This window comes from Primulina huaijiensis, chromosome 3 (assembly GCF_012295235.1).
Source record: "Primulina huaijiensis isolate GDHJ02 chromosome 3, ASM1229523v2, whole genome shotgun sequence".
NCBI lineage: Eukaryota > Viridiplantae > Streptophyta > Magnoliopsida > Lamiales > Gesneriaceae > Primulina > Primulina huaijiensis.
In genome coordinates this window covers 26,431,634-26,449,580 of record NC_133308.1, presented here as the reverse complement: position 1 = coordinate 26,449,580, position 17,947 = coordinate 26,431,634, and the positions used below count along the sequence as shown (strand labels likewise).

The 17,947-nt window shown below is 32.9% G+C and overlaps 1 protein-coding gene and 1 long non-coding RNA gene across 3 annotated transcripts; one reads left to right on the top strand and one right to left on the bottom strand.

Moving 5' to 3' along the window:
• Positions 1-5,682: 5,682 nt before the first annotated feature.
• LOC140974154 (haloacid dehalogenase-like hydrolase domain-containing protein At4g39970) lies at positions 5,683-10,712 on the bottom strand. 2 transcript variants are annotated; one of them, XM_073437442.1, is made up of 11 exons: positions 10,301-10,711; positions 10,066-10,159; positions 9,006-9,050; positions 8,810-8,860; positions 8,501-8,575; positions 8,113-8,146; positions 6,834-6,889; positions 6,672-6,731; positions 6,150-6,209; positions 6,008-6,054; positions 5,683-5,924 (listed from the first exon to the last, which is right to left on the bottom strand). In XM_073437442.1, the coding sequence occupies exons 1-11, from the start codon at positions 10,660-10,662 to the stop codon at positions 5,876-5,878; spliced, it is 933 nt and encodes a 310-aa protein (XP_073293543.1). In that variant the 5' UTR covers positions 10,663-10,711; the 3' UTR covers positions 5,683-5,875. The 2 variants fall into 2 exon arrangements, with proteins under 2 accessions (XP_073293543.1, XP_073293544.1); XM_073437443.1 differs by lacking the exon at positions 6,672-6,731 and having other exon boundaries at positions 10,301-10,712.
• Positions 10,713-13,110: 2,398 nt separating this feature from the next.
• Positions 13,111-14,181, top strand: LOC140972322 (uncharacterized). Its single transcript, XR_012174494.1, has 2 exons — positions 13,111-13,601; positions 13,781-14,181. It is a non-coding gene; the product is annotated as an uncharacterized lncRNA (long non-coding RNA).
• The last annotated feature ends 3,766 nt before the right edge of the window (positions 14,182-17,947 follow it).

Sequence of the window (17,947 nt, the reverse complement as noted above, 5' to 3'; positions counted from 1 at the left end):
TCAATCATATTTTAGATAAAGGATAATCTATGCTAATTGAATTTTTATTAAAATAACAAACTATGTTTATAAAAATCGAAGCTTACCGCCCAAGCCAATTTGGCATACTCTTCACAAATGTGAGAGAGGCTCAAGTTCAAGTCTTCCCCACTCTCACATGATATACAGACAACGGTATGAAATCTCGAGAAGATAAAATATGATCACTGGAATTGACTGCTATAAAAATGAGAATTCTCGAAGAAGAAAAGAGAGTGATCGATAACATATAGAAAGATTTATCAACATTATTATAATATATCAATGTTCTGTAATTGTCATGGGTATCAATCATAATTCCTCTGTAACAGATATAACAGATATGCATCTATCTTCAAGCTCACACTTCACCGCCATATATACTCAACTAAAGAGCATCTCCGAGCATTATAGCAAGACTTCAACGTCTATATCAGATCATCAAAGATCAGTGTGCTCCCTATGTAGCAACTTATCACTGCACCCTAACTTAATCTTCAGTTCAGTTCAACTCAGTAGATGAAGAAGCACGGTTCAGGAGTTAAAAGTTGATCTCTAAGCTTATCGCATGGAAGAACGGTTGTAGTTCGGTCAGGACTGACTGACTGTAAATGCTGTGAGTTCTAATTGAGAGTGTGAATTCAGTTGGATTGGTTTATACAACATGATTTTATAAATCAAAGTCTTCTATTTTCTTATAATCAATTATGATGTACATTGTTTTTCTGTTTCATTATTTATTGTTGGGGGTACAATAATCATATCTGTTTGGCAGAGTAATCGAAATATGGTGTTTGTGTTGTTATATGATTTTAAAGATTTGTTTTGTACAATTATCATTATCTATAGCTTTTGGTAAAGCGTGCTTGGTCCTACAATTAGTATCAGAGTCAATGTTATGAGTTCAATTATCATTTATTGCAATGTGTCAATTATTAAGATGAGGATTGTTGGGATACAATAATTGTCGCTTCTTTGTAGAGTAATTGAAACGTGAGATTTGTGTTATCATACGATTAAAAGAATTGAGTTGTATTATTATCACTAGTTATAAATTTTAGTAAAACGTCAAATGTTCAGTACTACATTTAGATATCAGTTTGGTCAAAATATGTGTTGTTTCAGTCACTTTATCATAAATCAGTGTATATATATATATATAGTAATCCAACCAAGAAACACTGTTTAAAATTCCTAACACGTATTAACGAATGTTCTTTAAAATAAAAATTTATTAATTTAAATGATTAAAGTTTGAGCAGCCCGAGGCTTGATTTCAATAATTAGAGCAACCTGCGGGCCTATGAGGTGGTCGATTATTTTTTTTTTAGTAAGATTTTTCACCAACCTGCTGCTACTTTTGCTAGTGGTACCTTCCCTGCTTTCATATCATATTTTATGATTGTCTACAATAATTTAAAAATAAATAATTACATATTAATTTATATATATACAATATATTTCCAATAATAACTTCTTTTTTTCGAAATATAATCAGTCACAAAAAATTAGTGGCGTAATCTATGAATTCTCATTATTGAAAGCCAATTACCTAAAATACCAATATATATAACGAATATCACATTCAAATGACCACACTACTCCTATCACGTAAAATAAATTACACATGTATGATATAATTTTAATTTGGTTTTATATAAATTCATACAAACTACCAATATATATATATATATATAATTATATCATTTATTTTTTTAAAAAAAATTTGCACTTTCGTCATGCAGAAAATTATTGCTACACCCCGACTCAACATTCAGACCGATTCAACTCAATAGATGACGAAGAACGATGGCAGAAGTGAGAGATGATATTCATACTTATCGTATTGAAGATCAGTTGTAGTTCGGTTATGGCTTATTGTCTTGACTGACTGTGAATGCTACGAGTCCCAACTGAGAGTGTGAATTTAGTTGAATTGAGATTTTTTTTAAACATTTTTGCACAAGAATTTGTAATAAAATAGCTAGATAGCAAATGAACAAGCTAAATGATTCGACCAGTATTTCATCGTATAGACAAATTAAACAATTGAAATGAAAACTAAGATATTAATTGAATTCATGATTAATTGATTTCTTTATTGTGAAACATAAGCCAGTGGATGCAAACAAACCAAATCAAGCCGAACAGTATGAAGCTCGATCTTGGCTTGTCTCGTTCAAGATTTATATAGGCTCAAGCTTTTGTCATGAGATTCTAGCTCAGCTCGTTTTGAAATCACTAAGCTTACGAATAGCTCGAGCTCGGTTTGTTAATAGCTCGTTTATCATGTTTAACGAGTCTGAATCGAGCTCGGCTCGTTAAGCGGTCTCATTTCAAAGTTCGGCTAGTTAAGCAGCCTCATTTTCAAGCTTGGTTTGTTAAGTGGGCTCATATTCGAGCTCTCTAAGCATACAATAGAGCTCGAGTTTGATCTTGANGAATGCTAAACTAAGACAAAAATTATAAATTCATTTGTAAATAACTAAAAAAAACATAATTCAGTACATTACATAAATGAACATGTTCGCGAACAGTAAACAAGTCAAGCTTGAGTTCGAGCTCGCAAGCATGCTCATGAGTTTATAAATGAGCATGTCCGTAAACTCACCATCCGAATATCTTTAAGCTCGAGCCTAACACGATTAAATTTTCAAGTTCAAAATTTAACTTGAACTCAAGTATGTAAGATTAACGAATTATTTTTAACGAATTTTTTACGAAACTGAGCTCCAAATAACTTAAAAATGATTTGATTCATTCATGTATCTGAGCGAGGCCCCCACATAAATTGATTTCATCGTGCAAAAGATTCTTTGGGCTTTGTTATTAGTTGACAAACGCTCATGGGATTCAATTATGTTCAATTTTTACTCATGACTTCTGAAAAGACAGTGACGTATTTAGCATTATAATGTTTCAATATCATTTTTTAAAAAAAATATTCACAGTCAAGCTTGAAATATCATTTGCATCGACGGTAATAAAGAAAGACCAGTTTATAATCGAGTAAATTTCATACAAATCTCTGTAAAATCTAAAAATAGATGACAATTCAATGTGAAAAATAAATAAACGCATAGCCCCTTAGGTTTTTTTTTTAAAAAAAAGAATCTCAAATAGCACCGACTTCATAACTTTAGATCCACTCGATTTTAATACTACTGAAAATGTCTGATTAGATTCTATTTGTTTGAAATGTACGAAAATTGTCATTAAAACCATATATAATAAATATTTTTAATGCAACATGACACTAAAATAATCAAAGAAATAAATTAAAATACTACAACTTAATAAAAAAAATAAAACAGAAAAAAAATGTGATTTATATTTCATTACTTATTAGATTTTGACGAAGAAAACCAGAATCAGTATTCATTTTAGAAAAATCAGAACAAACCCTTAAATACAAATACCAATAGACCGAACTATGAATGAAGTAATATAGAATCAGTAACAATAGTCAGAAGTTATTCATTTAATGATAACTACCATTTTGGATACAAAAACAATTTTAGGTATTCATAACCGAAAAAATAGTCGTTCTCATTCGAACGTCGAAGATGGTTCATAAAAAGACTTCATAATGCGTTCACATACACTGACCTATTGTGAACTTACGAGATCACTCATACCTACTAGAAAGTCTACAAAAACCAGCACACACTTTAAAGTTTTATCAGATTCAGAAAATCATTTGTGTTATCATTTGTTCACATACTCTTTCATTGTATTTACCCACTGAAAAATGTGAAGTGTTTTTAATATGTGGAAAGTACACTTTCTAGAATCAATATTCATTCAGTTTTGAGTTGTAATACTAAGAGTTTCAATAGACAAAGATAAGTCATACGAAAGTAGATTTGTATAAGTGTACTGATCAAAGTCTTTTAATAATATCCTCTGGAAATAGAAAATGGAGAAACGTAGAAAGGTTTTGTCCTTCGAATTTCCAGAAACAAACATTGTGTTATTTTACCTTCTATTGTTTCTAGGTTTCATCAAGTGTTGTGGACTGTTTCCGCATTTTTAAGTAGTCTGCTATACTTTCAAATGTCGAGATTAGCTTCTGACTCCTAAAAAGGTTTGAAGCACATATTTCAGAAGTAGAAGAAAGAAAAAACTTTGGAGTATTTATTCAACTCTCCTTCTAAGCACTCAACCGATCCTAACAAACGGTATCAGAGATAGGGTTTATCTCGTTTTGATACATCTACTGCAAAACCTATGACATCTTTCAGCAAGATTCTCATGTTCTCTAAAGAAGAATTCGAGGACTGAAAAATCAGGATGAAAACTCATCTTGCATGCGATATGTCATCATTGATGATCCCATTAAAATTATGAAAGCCGATACAACAAGGACTATAACAGAAGGAGATCCACAAATGTTGGAAAAACACATAAGCAAATGGACCAGCGAAGATAAAAGAAAGCAAACCTAGATAATGTAGCCAAGGACTTCTGTACAAGATTCTTGACAAAAATATATTTAGCAAAATCAAGATGTGTTCTACTGCAAAATAAATCTGAAAAATTTGATCTAGACATGTGAAGAAAATGATCGGATAAAGGAAAATAAACTTTTCGTAGCAATGTGGAAGTTGAATATGTTAAAATGAAAGTTAGAGAATCTTTAAATAACTTTGTTGAAAGATTTAGTAGCATTATCAACGAGCTAGCAGCTCCTCAGCAAAAAATATGACAATAGAGAAATTGCACTCGAGTTTATGATAGCATTGCCCAGAGAATGAGACTTGAGAATATGGCAATGAGATAATCAAAATATTTGAGCAAACTGGAACTTCATTATTTGTTTACAGACTTAAAGGTCTATAAGTTTGAACTTGAAGTAAATAGTGGTGAAAACTTCATCAAGTTAGTCAATTAAAGCTCTTATTACCGTCGTTGTTTCAAGTGCTTTAACTACTGTTGCTATTGAAAAACTATCTGAAATGACAGTTGAACAAATCAGCAACGATGCTATGTCATTATTCTTCAAGAAATTTTCAAGGTTCGTGAAGAAATGTCATATGACATATCAGAACCTCAATTAGAACTTCAAGAAAGGGTCATCATCCAGTGACATAACTTGTTTCAACTATGGGAAGACTGATCACTTTATTGATTACTTTGATCCACATAGCAAAGAGCTCATATACACAACAAAAGGAAGAGTATAGGATTCTGGGGAAAAGCTTATTAGGACCGTTGTAGTTGAAGAGCTTATTAGGATTCTGGGGAAAGCTTATTAGGAACCGTTGTAGTTGAAGAGCTTATTTGGACTTCAAAATCATTTTCAAGTAGTAGAGATGCATTTCTAATAAATAAATATCATTCATTTCGCCAATTAAGCTTTCAAGAAGATAGAGCATGACATCAACTTCCGATTGAAAATGATCTTAATGCATATATTTCGAGTCTTTACGCGATTGGTTTGTCTTAGTTACGTATGTCGAAAAAGGCTTTATAATCTATTCAATATATGTGTATATTTAGGTCCTGATTTTGAACTCTACCGTGATCAGTGGAATGTTTTAGCCTAGTCCCCTTTTCTTATACTACTGTTTCTCGTTACTAATAAAAGAAGTCTTGCGCCATCTGGGGAAAAAAAGATTGACAAAAACAGTGCGCCGAATATTTAACAGAGCGAGGTAAGAATAGCCATAAACTTTGACTAACCCTGAATTTATTCGCAAAAGAATGAACTATATTTATCATAGTTGAAGCTTAATTTTACAGGTTGTGATTCCCAACTTAACGTGCTTGGATAATCCCTCAATGAATGATATGTAAGGGAAGTTTAAGTATGCTTTCTGTCGAATTACTTACAGGTTGGTTCATAGCAGGTTCTCTATTTTGCAGTAACAACATTTTTGAGCAATGCTTCCAAATCTGTCAATCTGAACAAATAAAAACGATAACCAGAATAAGATTTGTTAGTGAAATTGAAAAATAATGTGCACTCGAGTAGTGAGATTATTACCGGACATTGCTCAAGTCAGGGTAGATGGCTGCAGCCTCTTTAAAATCCTATAACATGATTGACAAGCAAATCAAATTTTTATGATTATATAGTATGGTGCACAGTTGCTTGCTTTTGGCCTTGAATAAAATGCATGGTTTACCTGGTTAGCAGTGGATGGTGTATAAGAAATCACGCATGACATTCCGGCTCCAGTGGCAGCCTGCAGCGTGAATGGACCTCGGACATTCAACTCAGAAAATAAGGAAATGATACAGCTATTTTATGCACTCGAAATCGTTGTTTTTTAATGCCTTAATCTAAATACAATGAAGTTTCTTAGCCAAGAGATTACTTATAGCCTTCAGAATTTGAAACTCGTGATTTTCATTTGTTTCAACCATTCTCATGCATTAGAAGGATAAATTTCAAATAATTTTCAGATCCCCTCATTTCGAAAACAATGTATAAAGTTTCTTTAAGAACTAGAAGCTTTAGTTCCATCGCAGGCTCGATGGGTAAAAAAATCATGGAATATGATTTTAACTGTTTTATGAGAAATTTTCAAGGCGCGAACTCGAGTGTTGTAGAAATTCTACTTCAAAGTTCTCACAAAGCATATCAAAATTCGTCATTGTAGTTACTTTAAAAAAGAAAAGTAAATGTGATAATTAAAAAGATCAACCAGCAGTCCAATGACACTGTCTTCTACTACCAAGCAATCCTTCCCCATGACGTTCAACCTCTACGCAACATAAAAAACTTCACTCAGGTAATGCAGAAATCAGAGGGCAGACATAAAAAATGAGCATACGTGACAACAAATTAACAATTCCACGCTAATTACCTTTGCGGCTGTAATATAAATTGATGGATCGGGTTTCTTTTCCTTCACATCATCACCTACAGAAGTAACGAGTGGAGAGCAATCATAGTCAAATGGATAGCTCAAATTTCACCACGTGCTTGACATGCCGAGGTCAGTTTTTTGGGAAAGAAATGGTGTCAGGATTGAAATAAACAGAATCAAGCTACTAAGGAAGTCCACTAAATATTTTTATAAAAACATTCACATCTTTCCCGCAAGTGGTATTACAGTCGGTCCTACACGAGGGCAGTGCCGAGGGATCTATCAGTTGTACTGATACTTAGTGAATGCCGCGAAGCAATTCAGAATCAGCTTGTTTAAATCGGCCAAGCTCAAATTTCACCACGTGCTTGACATGCCGAGGTCAGTTTTTTGGGAAAGAAATGGTGTCAGGATTGAAATAAACAGAATCAAGCTACTAAGGAAGTCCACTAAATATTTTTATAAAAACATTCACATCTTTCCCGCAAGTGGTATTACAGTCGGTCCTACACGAGGGCAGTGCCGAGGGATCTATCAGTTGTACTGATACTTAGTGAATGCCGCGAAGCAATTCAGAATCAGCTTGTTTAAATCGGCCAAGCTCAAATTTCACCACGTGCTTGACATGCCGAGGTCAGTTTTTTGGGAAAGAAATGGTGTCAGGATTGAAATAAACAGAATCAAGCTACTAAGGAAGTCCACTAAATATTTTTATAAAAACATTCACATCTTTCCCGCAAGTGGTATTACAGTCGGTCCTCCACCTATGGTATGAGGGCAGTGCCGAGGGTTCTATCAGTTGTACTGATACTTAGTGAATGCTGCGAAGCAATTCAGAATCAGCTTGTTTAAATCGGCCAAACAATTATCACATTTCATGGTAATGGAATGTCGAATGGCACAACGACTGATTTTCGCAATAAAAGGGCGAATAAAGTGGTTGAATTGTTAATCGTGGCAAAAGAACAAAGCTACATCAAGCAAAAAGGGTGACGGTCGATATTTATTTTGATCAACAGACGTTAAACTATGTCTTGTTATTTATCAAAGCTGCGAGTACCACAGAACCAAAGGAAAAAATGGTGTCAAATATTAATGGCAAATCAAAATCACATTATACACTAGATACCAGAATTAGAATGTGAACCAATTAATTGAGCACAAAAATATTAACCAAATGAGGATGCTAAAACCCTCTTCAACCAGTCCTTTCAAGATAATCATTGAGAAAGAGCTAATTATTTTGGATAAAGAGAAAAGCATGACCGAGACATACCTGCAAGGAAGCAATCAAGGCCCTGGAACCGCTCCTACAGCAAGATAAGAACAAAACAGCAATAAACCACTAATACTTGATGTAGAATATGAGCATGGTGACAAGGAAATCACATAATACAAACATGGAAATTTTTTATATGTGCGTGCATGTTCTTATAAATGAAATGCTGAATAAATTAATTTATCCACAACTTTGCCCATTTTATTTAATTAAGCTAAGTCAGTGCTTAAGCAACCAACTCCTGTACTCTATATAATTCAATTCTATTCTAAAGTTAGGCGAGTCCTGGCCCAATTGTAAATATTTATACGGCACTCTTTCAGTATAGCAAGAGCTGGCCAAGAACTAGCCAGCGTAGTAATTACAAGTAAAATTAGAGTTTTACCAATCCAATGAGATTTTCTAAGCAAAGGATCACCGAACTTTTGGTCGCAGCAGAGCAAACAGCTATCTTTTTTCCCTGTAAAAGAAAGGGGGACACGGCAATGATTGAGATATGTCGACAAGTGAACTCATCAAGACTCAGGAAACAACGCATCGTGTTAGACTCAGTCCTCCGAACATAATATTGCAAAAGCAGCAAAATGATTAAATATTGTAGACAGCTAAGTTAACTTTCATAAGCAAGCAATCCAAACACGATTTCATGATTATATGAACAGAAATAAATTGCATTTTAACATAGAGATCTTACAGCAGCCTTTGCCTCATCCATCAACCTCAGAACTCCAGGTCTAGGCTCAACCTGATTCAAAGAATAGTATGATGCTCTGAATGAATTGCTTGAAATTCCAAGCCAAAAAATGAAAGAAAATGATATTTCGTCGTATCAGTTCATTACATCATTTATCCATAAACAGAGCAACATGCATTTACAAGTGTTCTCTTACAGTTCCAGATTTGATTATTTCTTTGTACCTCTCTGTCTTCCAGTCCTGCACCAAGTATTTCATCAACCAATAGCTATTAAAAGGCAAAATATACTACATTGATAACTTAATTGCAGTAACAAAGAAATTAAGAATGGAGAGCCAGAATAAAAAGGAGATCTGTTGAAATAAGGATGTAGCTACACATCAGTGAAAGTTTAAGTCCAGTATAAATGATATTTAACGATAAAAAGTCTGGATTTGGATGACACAGAAAATACTCATTTTCACAAAATCAACATTTTGGGCAAGTAATTGGAACCTCGAAGCAATATATCAATACTTGAATGGAAAATTTTCAATTCCACAAAACATTGAAGATTCCCAATTCCACTATCATAGCTCATTCTGAGAATGGTTTGAAAGAACGGTCACAGAGGTTGCATGATTACATAATCTCCAACACATTGATAAGAAAATTGAATAGATTCTAGTCATCCGTTCGAATACGATTTTGTGCATAAGCAACTACATTAATGACTAGTAATAGGATTTTAGGAACATAACCATAGCCAAAAACAATACTCAATTCTAATTATGTTGCAAAACGAATAATCACCATGAATATTTTCGATCCAAATCATGTACCGTCCATTCTGTATGCCATGTTCCATTCCATGTAAAAATACCACTAGTTCCACCATTTATTTGCCCATTACAATCCGATTTATACCCAAAACTTGACGGCGTGGAACTATGAAACAGAAGCAGCAATTCCTGTTCTTTATATTCCATTAAGGTTTTCATCGAAACATGATTCAAAGCTCAATATAGGACAAAATGGCTGGCATATTTTGATTCAAGAACATAAAAAACAGCTTGCCTATAGAGCATACCTAATGCAGACTAGAAAATAACACCTGAAAAATCTAAATCTCAAATAATGTTTTCATTCCAGGATAAATCCATGCCAGTGCACTCAAAACTGAAAATTATGTCTTCGAGTTAATAAGCTTAAGCTTAATCAAATTAAGCCCAGAAAAAGGGGAAAAAAAGGAAATAATAGCAGAGAAAATGAAACCTGAAGAATGTCAATTAACTTCGCTCTATCATCATCATTTTCCGGAGATGAATCGAAAATAGTAGAAGTTGGCCAACCATGTTCCTTGAAATACCTTCAAGAAAGCGCACCAAAGTGAGACATATTTCAGCCCAAAGAAGAAAATCCCATTTCTCAAAAACAAATAACTTCCAAAAAAAAGCTAAAATTTTGCAGATAAACCAATAATAAAAGAGAGGTGTAAAAGATAAGGGACCATCGCATTTTGGGTTTGCCGCCACCTATTAAATTCTGCAACTCGTCATAAAATTCAAGGCTCCAATTGAGCGGACCCGAGGAAGATGAAGATGGGCAGCGAACATTAAAATATGCAAAGGCATCATTATAGGCCTGGCGGTGGAGGTGTTCAGATTCAAGTATCACACCGTCGCAATCGAATATCAGAGCTTGGAGTGCACGAGATGAAGCTGAAGCGACGACTAAAAATGGCCTGCAGCTGGTGGTTTTTGAAGTGGCGGCAGTGTTGGCTTTGAAGGAGGAGGCAAGACGGGTTCTCGAGTAGAAAGCGAGAGGGTTGAAGAGGTTTGGAGGGAAGAGTAGCATGGAGGAAGAAGCCATAGATGGAAAATGTGTATTTTGCGTCGGATATGCTACATGTGGCTATGTAGTCGCCAAAAGTAGTTTGCTTCAGTTAAATAAATAAAGATGAAGGAAAAAAATTATTTTAAATAAATTATATAATATTATAGGCTATCAATATTTACAGTGTCTCAGGGAAGAAAATCCGTAAATTCAAAAGAAACCCTTTGTTGATTATCCTGAGATGCTAGCAACTGTGCTACATGATTTGCAGCAGTGTTGAATTATGGAGCAATCTTTTCGTATTTCCGTCACAATTGGGGCCTCAAACGCAGAAGGTTTGGGATCATGCACGGCTTTAACCACCAAAGAGGCGTCAATTCCTATAACCCATTGTTGCCTAGTGAGTCAAACAGCAGCCCTCCCAAAGAGCATAAAGTTCTGTAATGTGAGGGGAATATAAGCATTGAAAACAAGGAACCATTCCAAACAATAATGTCCCACCGCCGCCTTGCCCAACAATTCCAACACCAAAATAAGGAAACGATTGGGATAACCGCTAAATCAACATTGATTTTGATTGAGTCTTGATTTGGAGGAGAAGGCCTTATAGGTCCTCATTGTAGTGAATGCCTGCAAACCGGCATGCGAAAAAAATCTCCCCACAGATTGCCATCTCTCTTAATTACTTGTTGCTTCATGGTATTTCTATTTTCAAACACAAGCAGATTTCGAACAAGCCAATATAACAAAGTAGAAGGTGCGAGGTCATCAATCGAGCCCTGTTCCACACACAACTCAACAGATAAGTCTGTAAAATTTCTTGCATTAAATGTGGCAAGCAGTGACCAAATTGCTGGAGTTTTCTACATATCTCTCGCACATTTACATTTCACAAAAGCATGAAAATTATCCTCTGCAAAAGAAAGACAACAGGGACAAAATGGGTCGACTTGGGCACCTCTCGCTGCACTAGAGAGACGTGCAAGTTGGTAATGAATGCATTATTAATCGCACACCGCGTATGAATTAAGATCTTACTCGGTACCTTCAATCTCCACAATTTCCGTATATATTTCGCCATTCCATTAGACCACCAAACATGTGTTTCCTCCTCATGAAGTGTTGCTAAATTGTATCCCAATTTAACAAAGTAGAGAGTCATATCTGTGTTCGATGAGTCTTGAGGGTGAAAGTAAAAATAAATCATCTTGTGACTTCGAATAACTGAAATTGGCTTCTATCAAATGATAATTTATTTGTCATTACTCATATATAATGTGATTAATCAAAATGTCAAATATTCCTTTCAATACATATTTAATCCTCCATAATATTCAAAATCTTATATTACATCGAAATTCTTAATTCCCAAATGTTTATGAACTGAAAGAGCTGAGTTAGCATACACAATATTTCATATATAAAAATATATTATTAAGGTTTCCCGATCACACTAGCACAACACCGTGATATATATTTTATGTAATAGAATTCATTACAAGGTATGAATGGTTTTATTGTCGAATTAATAATATTTTTTGAATTATTTATTAGTCCAAAATATTTTTTGATGGCAAAAATACTAATTACTTTTGTAATGGCAATTGGAATCGTATTAACTTCTATTTATTTATTATCTATGTTACGTCATATGTTTTTTCGATACAGGATATTTAATGTATTAACCTATTATTTTTTTATTATGGACCGCGAACTTCTTGGAGAGATAGATAAAATATCCCGACATGATGTTGTTTTGATACCACCATGAATAGGAAAACAAAATTCTCGGTATTTCATGTCATGCTTGCTTTTGTACTCCATAAAAGCAAATTTTGATCGAACTCATATTTGTTCAATGGATTCAATTGGCTCATGATAAAACTTCATATGAGTTCGATGTACTTTTATCTTCAACGAGTGGTCCGACATTAATGCGGGCCGAAGCATTTGGTTGCCGGGTTGGTTAAGTGTTGTTAATGAAAATATTGATTCATTATTCTTAACAATAAGTCTTAGAGACTTTCATGAATTAAGAATTCTTACAACAAGATCTACTCAACAAGAATGAATTAAATTCGTGAACATCTCTTTAATAATATAATTTTAATTTGAAAAATATCTGAACATATTCGTGTTTGGTTCGAATTCATTAATTTCGAATTCAAATCGAATAACATTCCAACTTGCTCGAAAAACTCGATTAATTTACACCATTAAGGTTAATTGGTCATTTACAATCTAGTTTGTAGCTAATATAGTCACCTATGTAACTGATTGTGTATAATATATTAATTCACTATTATAACATATTTTTATGTACAGAGAACGAAATAATAATCACGAAGGGATATATATATATATATATTGTCAGATGGAATATTTGTGTGCTGTAAAATAGAAAATAGGAAAGGGGAAAAAAATCCAATATCCCCCAACAGGACACACCCACCATTTTTGTTATACAAGGACATTTCACTTTCCACACAGCTAGTAAAGCCAAGCCTCAGCTGACTCTCGGGGCCCTTCCCATTCTTCTTCTTCTTCCTCCTTTTTACGTCATGTTATTTTCAATTCCGGCCTCTCTCTCTTTCTCCTTTTACCGCCATTAAAGCTCGGCTCCCTTGGAATTTACAGTCAAATTCTGCAATAAACTGTTATTATTTCCCCTTTCATTCCTCTGTTGCTTCTGTGTCCGAGTAGGAGTACTATTATTATTATATTATTATTGTAAAGTTGTTGATTTGCTTCACAAGTTGCGATCTTTGTTTAATTTCCTAGCACCCCACCTAGTTTTATTTTTTCTTTACTTGTTTTTTATTTCCTTTCTTTATTGTTGATTTTCTCAGAATTTTTTTGAGACAAAAAATGCTACCATGGCTGTGACTTCCCTCATCCCATTAATTATTATCCATCTTTTTCTTCTTTATCCAACATATTGCCTCAATTATAAGCAACCTTCGAACACTTTCAAGGTACGTACGTTGAATTTTTATCCCTTTTCTTCATAAGCAACCTCTCTCACTTTCCCACAGATTTCTGCTTTTATTTACGTGAAATATTGTTACAATTATTGGGTTTCATTGTGTTTGGATATGGTGAATGCGGGAGAATGGGATTGTTTGATTTTGTTTAATATTGAATTTCTCTGCAGAATCTTGTGGTGGAAGAGGAGAAGACGAGGTTGGGTTCCACACCGCCGAGCTGTCACAACAAGTGTAACCAATGCCACCCATGCATGGCTGTGCAGATGCCGACGGTGCCGAATCACAAAGGAATCCAGCCGAGCACAACCGCCTCCGTCTCCCAATCAAGTCCTCTGTATTACTTCGAGTACTCCCCGGGCTCTTCGTCCGCCGGAAACAGGTACTCCAATTACAAGCCACTAGGGTGGAAGTGCAGATGCGACGGTCATTTTTACAACCCTTGAATCTTCAAACCCGAATCATAATATTTTTGTCTGTATTTAATTAATCTCCATCGCCATGAAATTGAATGAGTTGTTGGGATATTGTGAATTTTTCTTGTACGCGTAATTATTGCTAGATCACTGTACATCCTCTCTGCACAACTTGGAAATTTTTGTCTTCTTCTTTTAATTATAAAAAAAAAGATTGTTTCTTGTTTTTTAACATAATAATTATCTGTTGTTTATATACCAAAATCATAAATTATGAGCACACGTTGTCCTTTTTTCATATAAAAGTATTTTTTTAAAAAAAAAATTAGGAGAATATATTATAATTTATAAGTCGGTGATGGTTTGTTTATAGAATTTTTATTCATAAATAATCAACTAGCATAGTTGTTTAAAAAATTATATTTTAATAAATAAAAAAATTTTACAGTAATTTTTACGTAAAGAATGATACGATTATCATGATTGAAATTTGGATAAATTTGTTAAATGTATCTCACTGGATTTATCATAATCTCGTTATTTTTATATAAAATATTTTATAAAAATTATTGAGATGAATAATTTTATTCCTTAAAAAAATATAATGAATCAAATTCCAAATTATGATATATTGCTGCCTAAAATATTTGATTTTTTTAATTTTTTTTGTAAAGGAATGGGAATTTATTTAGTAATATATTTAAAGGGGGAATATAAAACTTTTCTTGATAATAGCGTACTATCAATATCAGATCACTGTAGCGACCCTGGGATTTTATGAGGGACAGTCCATATTTAATGTGGAGATTTACTAATTTAGTATTTTAATTTTTATTTTTTTTATTTTATTTTGTGGAGATCGAAAAGTACACAGATTTCTGCAGAAACTATTTATTTACTGATTTTCTCAGACTGATTTTGGCTGTAATTTCAATAAATAATTCTCAACAACAACAACAATAATTATTATTAACTAATTTTGCTATTTTTTTTAATCATCATTATTATATGGTTATATTATTATTATTACATAATTATTGTTGCATTTTTTTCCTGCCTTTGATGTCTTTTCTATGTTATCTACTCGGAATCTTGATGAGCTTCTGTCTCTTGTGTCGCATACGGTTGTCACAATCTTTGCTTACGATATCACACACACAATGGGAATTACGGTTCGTTCGATCCGCCACACCCTATATGAACGGTTGAGATTTCACTTCATAGAAAAAAAAATTTTAAAAAAAAAATTTGTGCCATAAAAAATTTTGGTCCTTGGATGTACCCAGGGGTAGGATGGAATAATCCGGGAATTACCGTAAGTACGATAATTCAAATATTTCTCTTAAATTTTGTGGAGACTTAATGATCTACGTCTTTTAGAGATGATAATTTTTTTCGTAGAGAAAAACCCAAAAAAGACGGTTTTAGGGACTGATTTTAGGATTCAGATTCGAATATTTTTTGAATCCTTAGAAATAATATTATTAATAATAATAGAAATAATAAGTTCGGGTTTAGGAATTTCCTGAAACCGCTACATTACTATTTTTGAAATAGGAGAACCCGAAAGAAACGGCCAAGAGGCAGAGATATGGAGGACAAACTCGTTCATGTTCTATCCCGTTGTCATCTTAGCGTCATTCAATCAAATATCTCAAATCTTAAAATATTTCGTATTTCAAATATTTGTGAGCTTCATTGTCACATTATTAATATTCATTTACATTTTCATTTAATTAAAATGTGCATGTTTTTTATTTTTATAGTTATTTTAATTAATTTTATTTATAACTTTTTCCTTGGTATTTTTTTAATTTAATATTGTATTTTTCTATTTTTTTAACAATTATCTAGTACAAATAGTTTAATATTAAAATTGTATTTTGAAAAAAAAAATAGTACAAATTGTAATAAGAAAGTTCTACAAAAAAAAAAATGGAAACAATGTAACAAAGATAATTTTCCAAATCATCGAATTTCATTCGATCAAACAAATTTTAATTAACAAAAATAAAAAAATTTAAAAGTTGAAGCATGCAGGTAATTGGGTGGGTTGCCACACGTGAATTTTCAATATTGTGAATTCTTAGATTTTTTAAAAAAAATACTAATTTTTCTTTATAAGTTTTACATTATAAATAGAAAGTAATTTAATTTGTTCAATAACATACTATACAACGCCGACTTGTGTAATTTCACATGAGTAGGTCTTTTGTGAGACGGTCTCACGAATCTTTATATGTGAGACGGGTCAACCCTACCGATATTTACATTAAAAAGTAGTACTCTTAGTATAAAAAGTAATATTTTTTCATAGATGACCCAAATAAGAGATCAGTCTCACAAAATACGACCCGTGAGACCGTCTCACACAAGTTTTTGTCATTTCACATCAACAATCTCAGTGAAAAATAATTAAAATTTTCAAAAACAAAATTAATAGAATAAAACTGAAATTTAACAACGTGAAAGACTAAAATCGCAAAGTGTATCGATTTGGAATTATGGTTAGACCTATTCAAACTCTTAGGAGAGTTACTCCATCGTGGATCTGACTCGACTCGATTCGATTTCGTGTTATGTTAAAATTGGAACTTGGACCTAACTCAACCCCAAAAACTAGCTCAAGAGAGGAGGATTGTCCAAGCCCGTATATACAACTACCAGGTATTTTATCCAACCGAAGTTGGACAACTAACACACCCCCTCACGTCCAAGAATGAACATCTGAAACGTGAAGTTTACAAATGACCCAACTATGGGCAGAACAGGTGGTCCAACACATAACGGTGGAACCTGAGCTCTGATATCATGTTAAAATTGGAACTTGAACATAACTCAATCCCAAAAGCTAGCTCAAAAGGAGAATATTGTCAAAACCCATATATATAACTCTCAAATATTTTATCCAATCGATGTTGGACAATTAACATATTGATCGGAATTTTACAAGGCTTAAAAAAATTGAAAATGCTGGAAAAAAAAAGACAGATATTTTTAGTAGGGCGGGGGGGTGTGTGGCGTTCTGAATTTGCATGTGTTTTTTGAAGGGCTTGTTTGGCAGGAAAAGGTTAGCGAAGACCACTGATGATATGGAAATACAAGTCCTTTGCTATTCCAATATGATATATGTTGTAATTAACGGAAGGAACATGGGACCTGATAATGATATTTTGAGGGAGATTTGTTTATAAATTTTTACCACCATAGTCGTATTTGTATTTGATCTACGTCATATCAAAACTTTTCTCTCGTCTCTAATTCACACAAAAAAGGTTTCTGCACTCCCTGAGCACATATATGTTTTTTCCGGATGAAATTCGATACAAAACATTGAAAATCTGGAACTAATATATGATATTTGAGTATTAACTGTTTTAAATATGATATGTAAGATAAAATTTTGAATATAAAATTGAAACAACTATATTAATATCAAAACTTGTTTGTGTGCTGAAATATCATATATTAATATCATATCTAAAAAATTGATATTGAAAGATCATATATCAATATCATATTTTTAATATTTTGTACTAATTTTCATCTGATAAATACATGAGTGATTAATTTTAATACTTGTTACATATGTTTGGGTACTCAAAAATCACATATAAAATATTTGGTACTTGAGTATCATATATTATTATCATATTTTTAATGTTTTGTATCGATTTTCACATTATACAAGACTTGTCATTAATATCAATACTTGTTATACATATTCAAGTACTCGAAAATAATATATTATTGTTAGATCAAGAATCTTTATTATCAAATATCATATATTAATATTATATTTTCAATTTTATAGCGAATTTTATCTGAGAAAACAAATGGGGCGCATATAGTGCATAAACTTTTTTTACGTGAATAAAATATCACAAAAATTATTTGATGTGATAGGAACTGAACACAAAT

Coding starts and splice junctions, on each gene's coding strand:
- LOC140974154 (XM_073437442.1), bottom strand. CDS start 10,662: ATGGCTTCTTCCTCCATGCTACTCTTCCCTCCAAACCTCTTCAACCCT. Junction 9,051..10,065: donor AGTTAATTGACATTCTTCAG/GTTTCATTTTCT, acceptor TACTTGGTGCAG/GACTGGAAGACAGAGAGGTA. Junction 6,055..6,149: donor CACCATCCACTGCTAACCAG/GTAAACCATGCA, acceptor ATCATGTTATAG/GATTTTAAAGAGGCTGCAGC.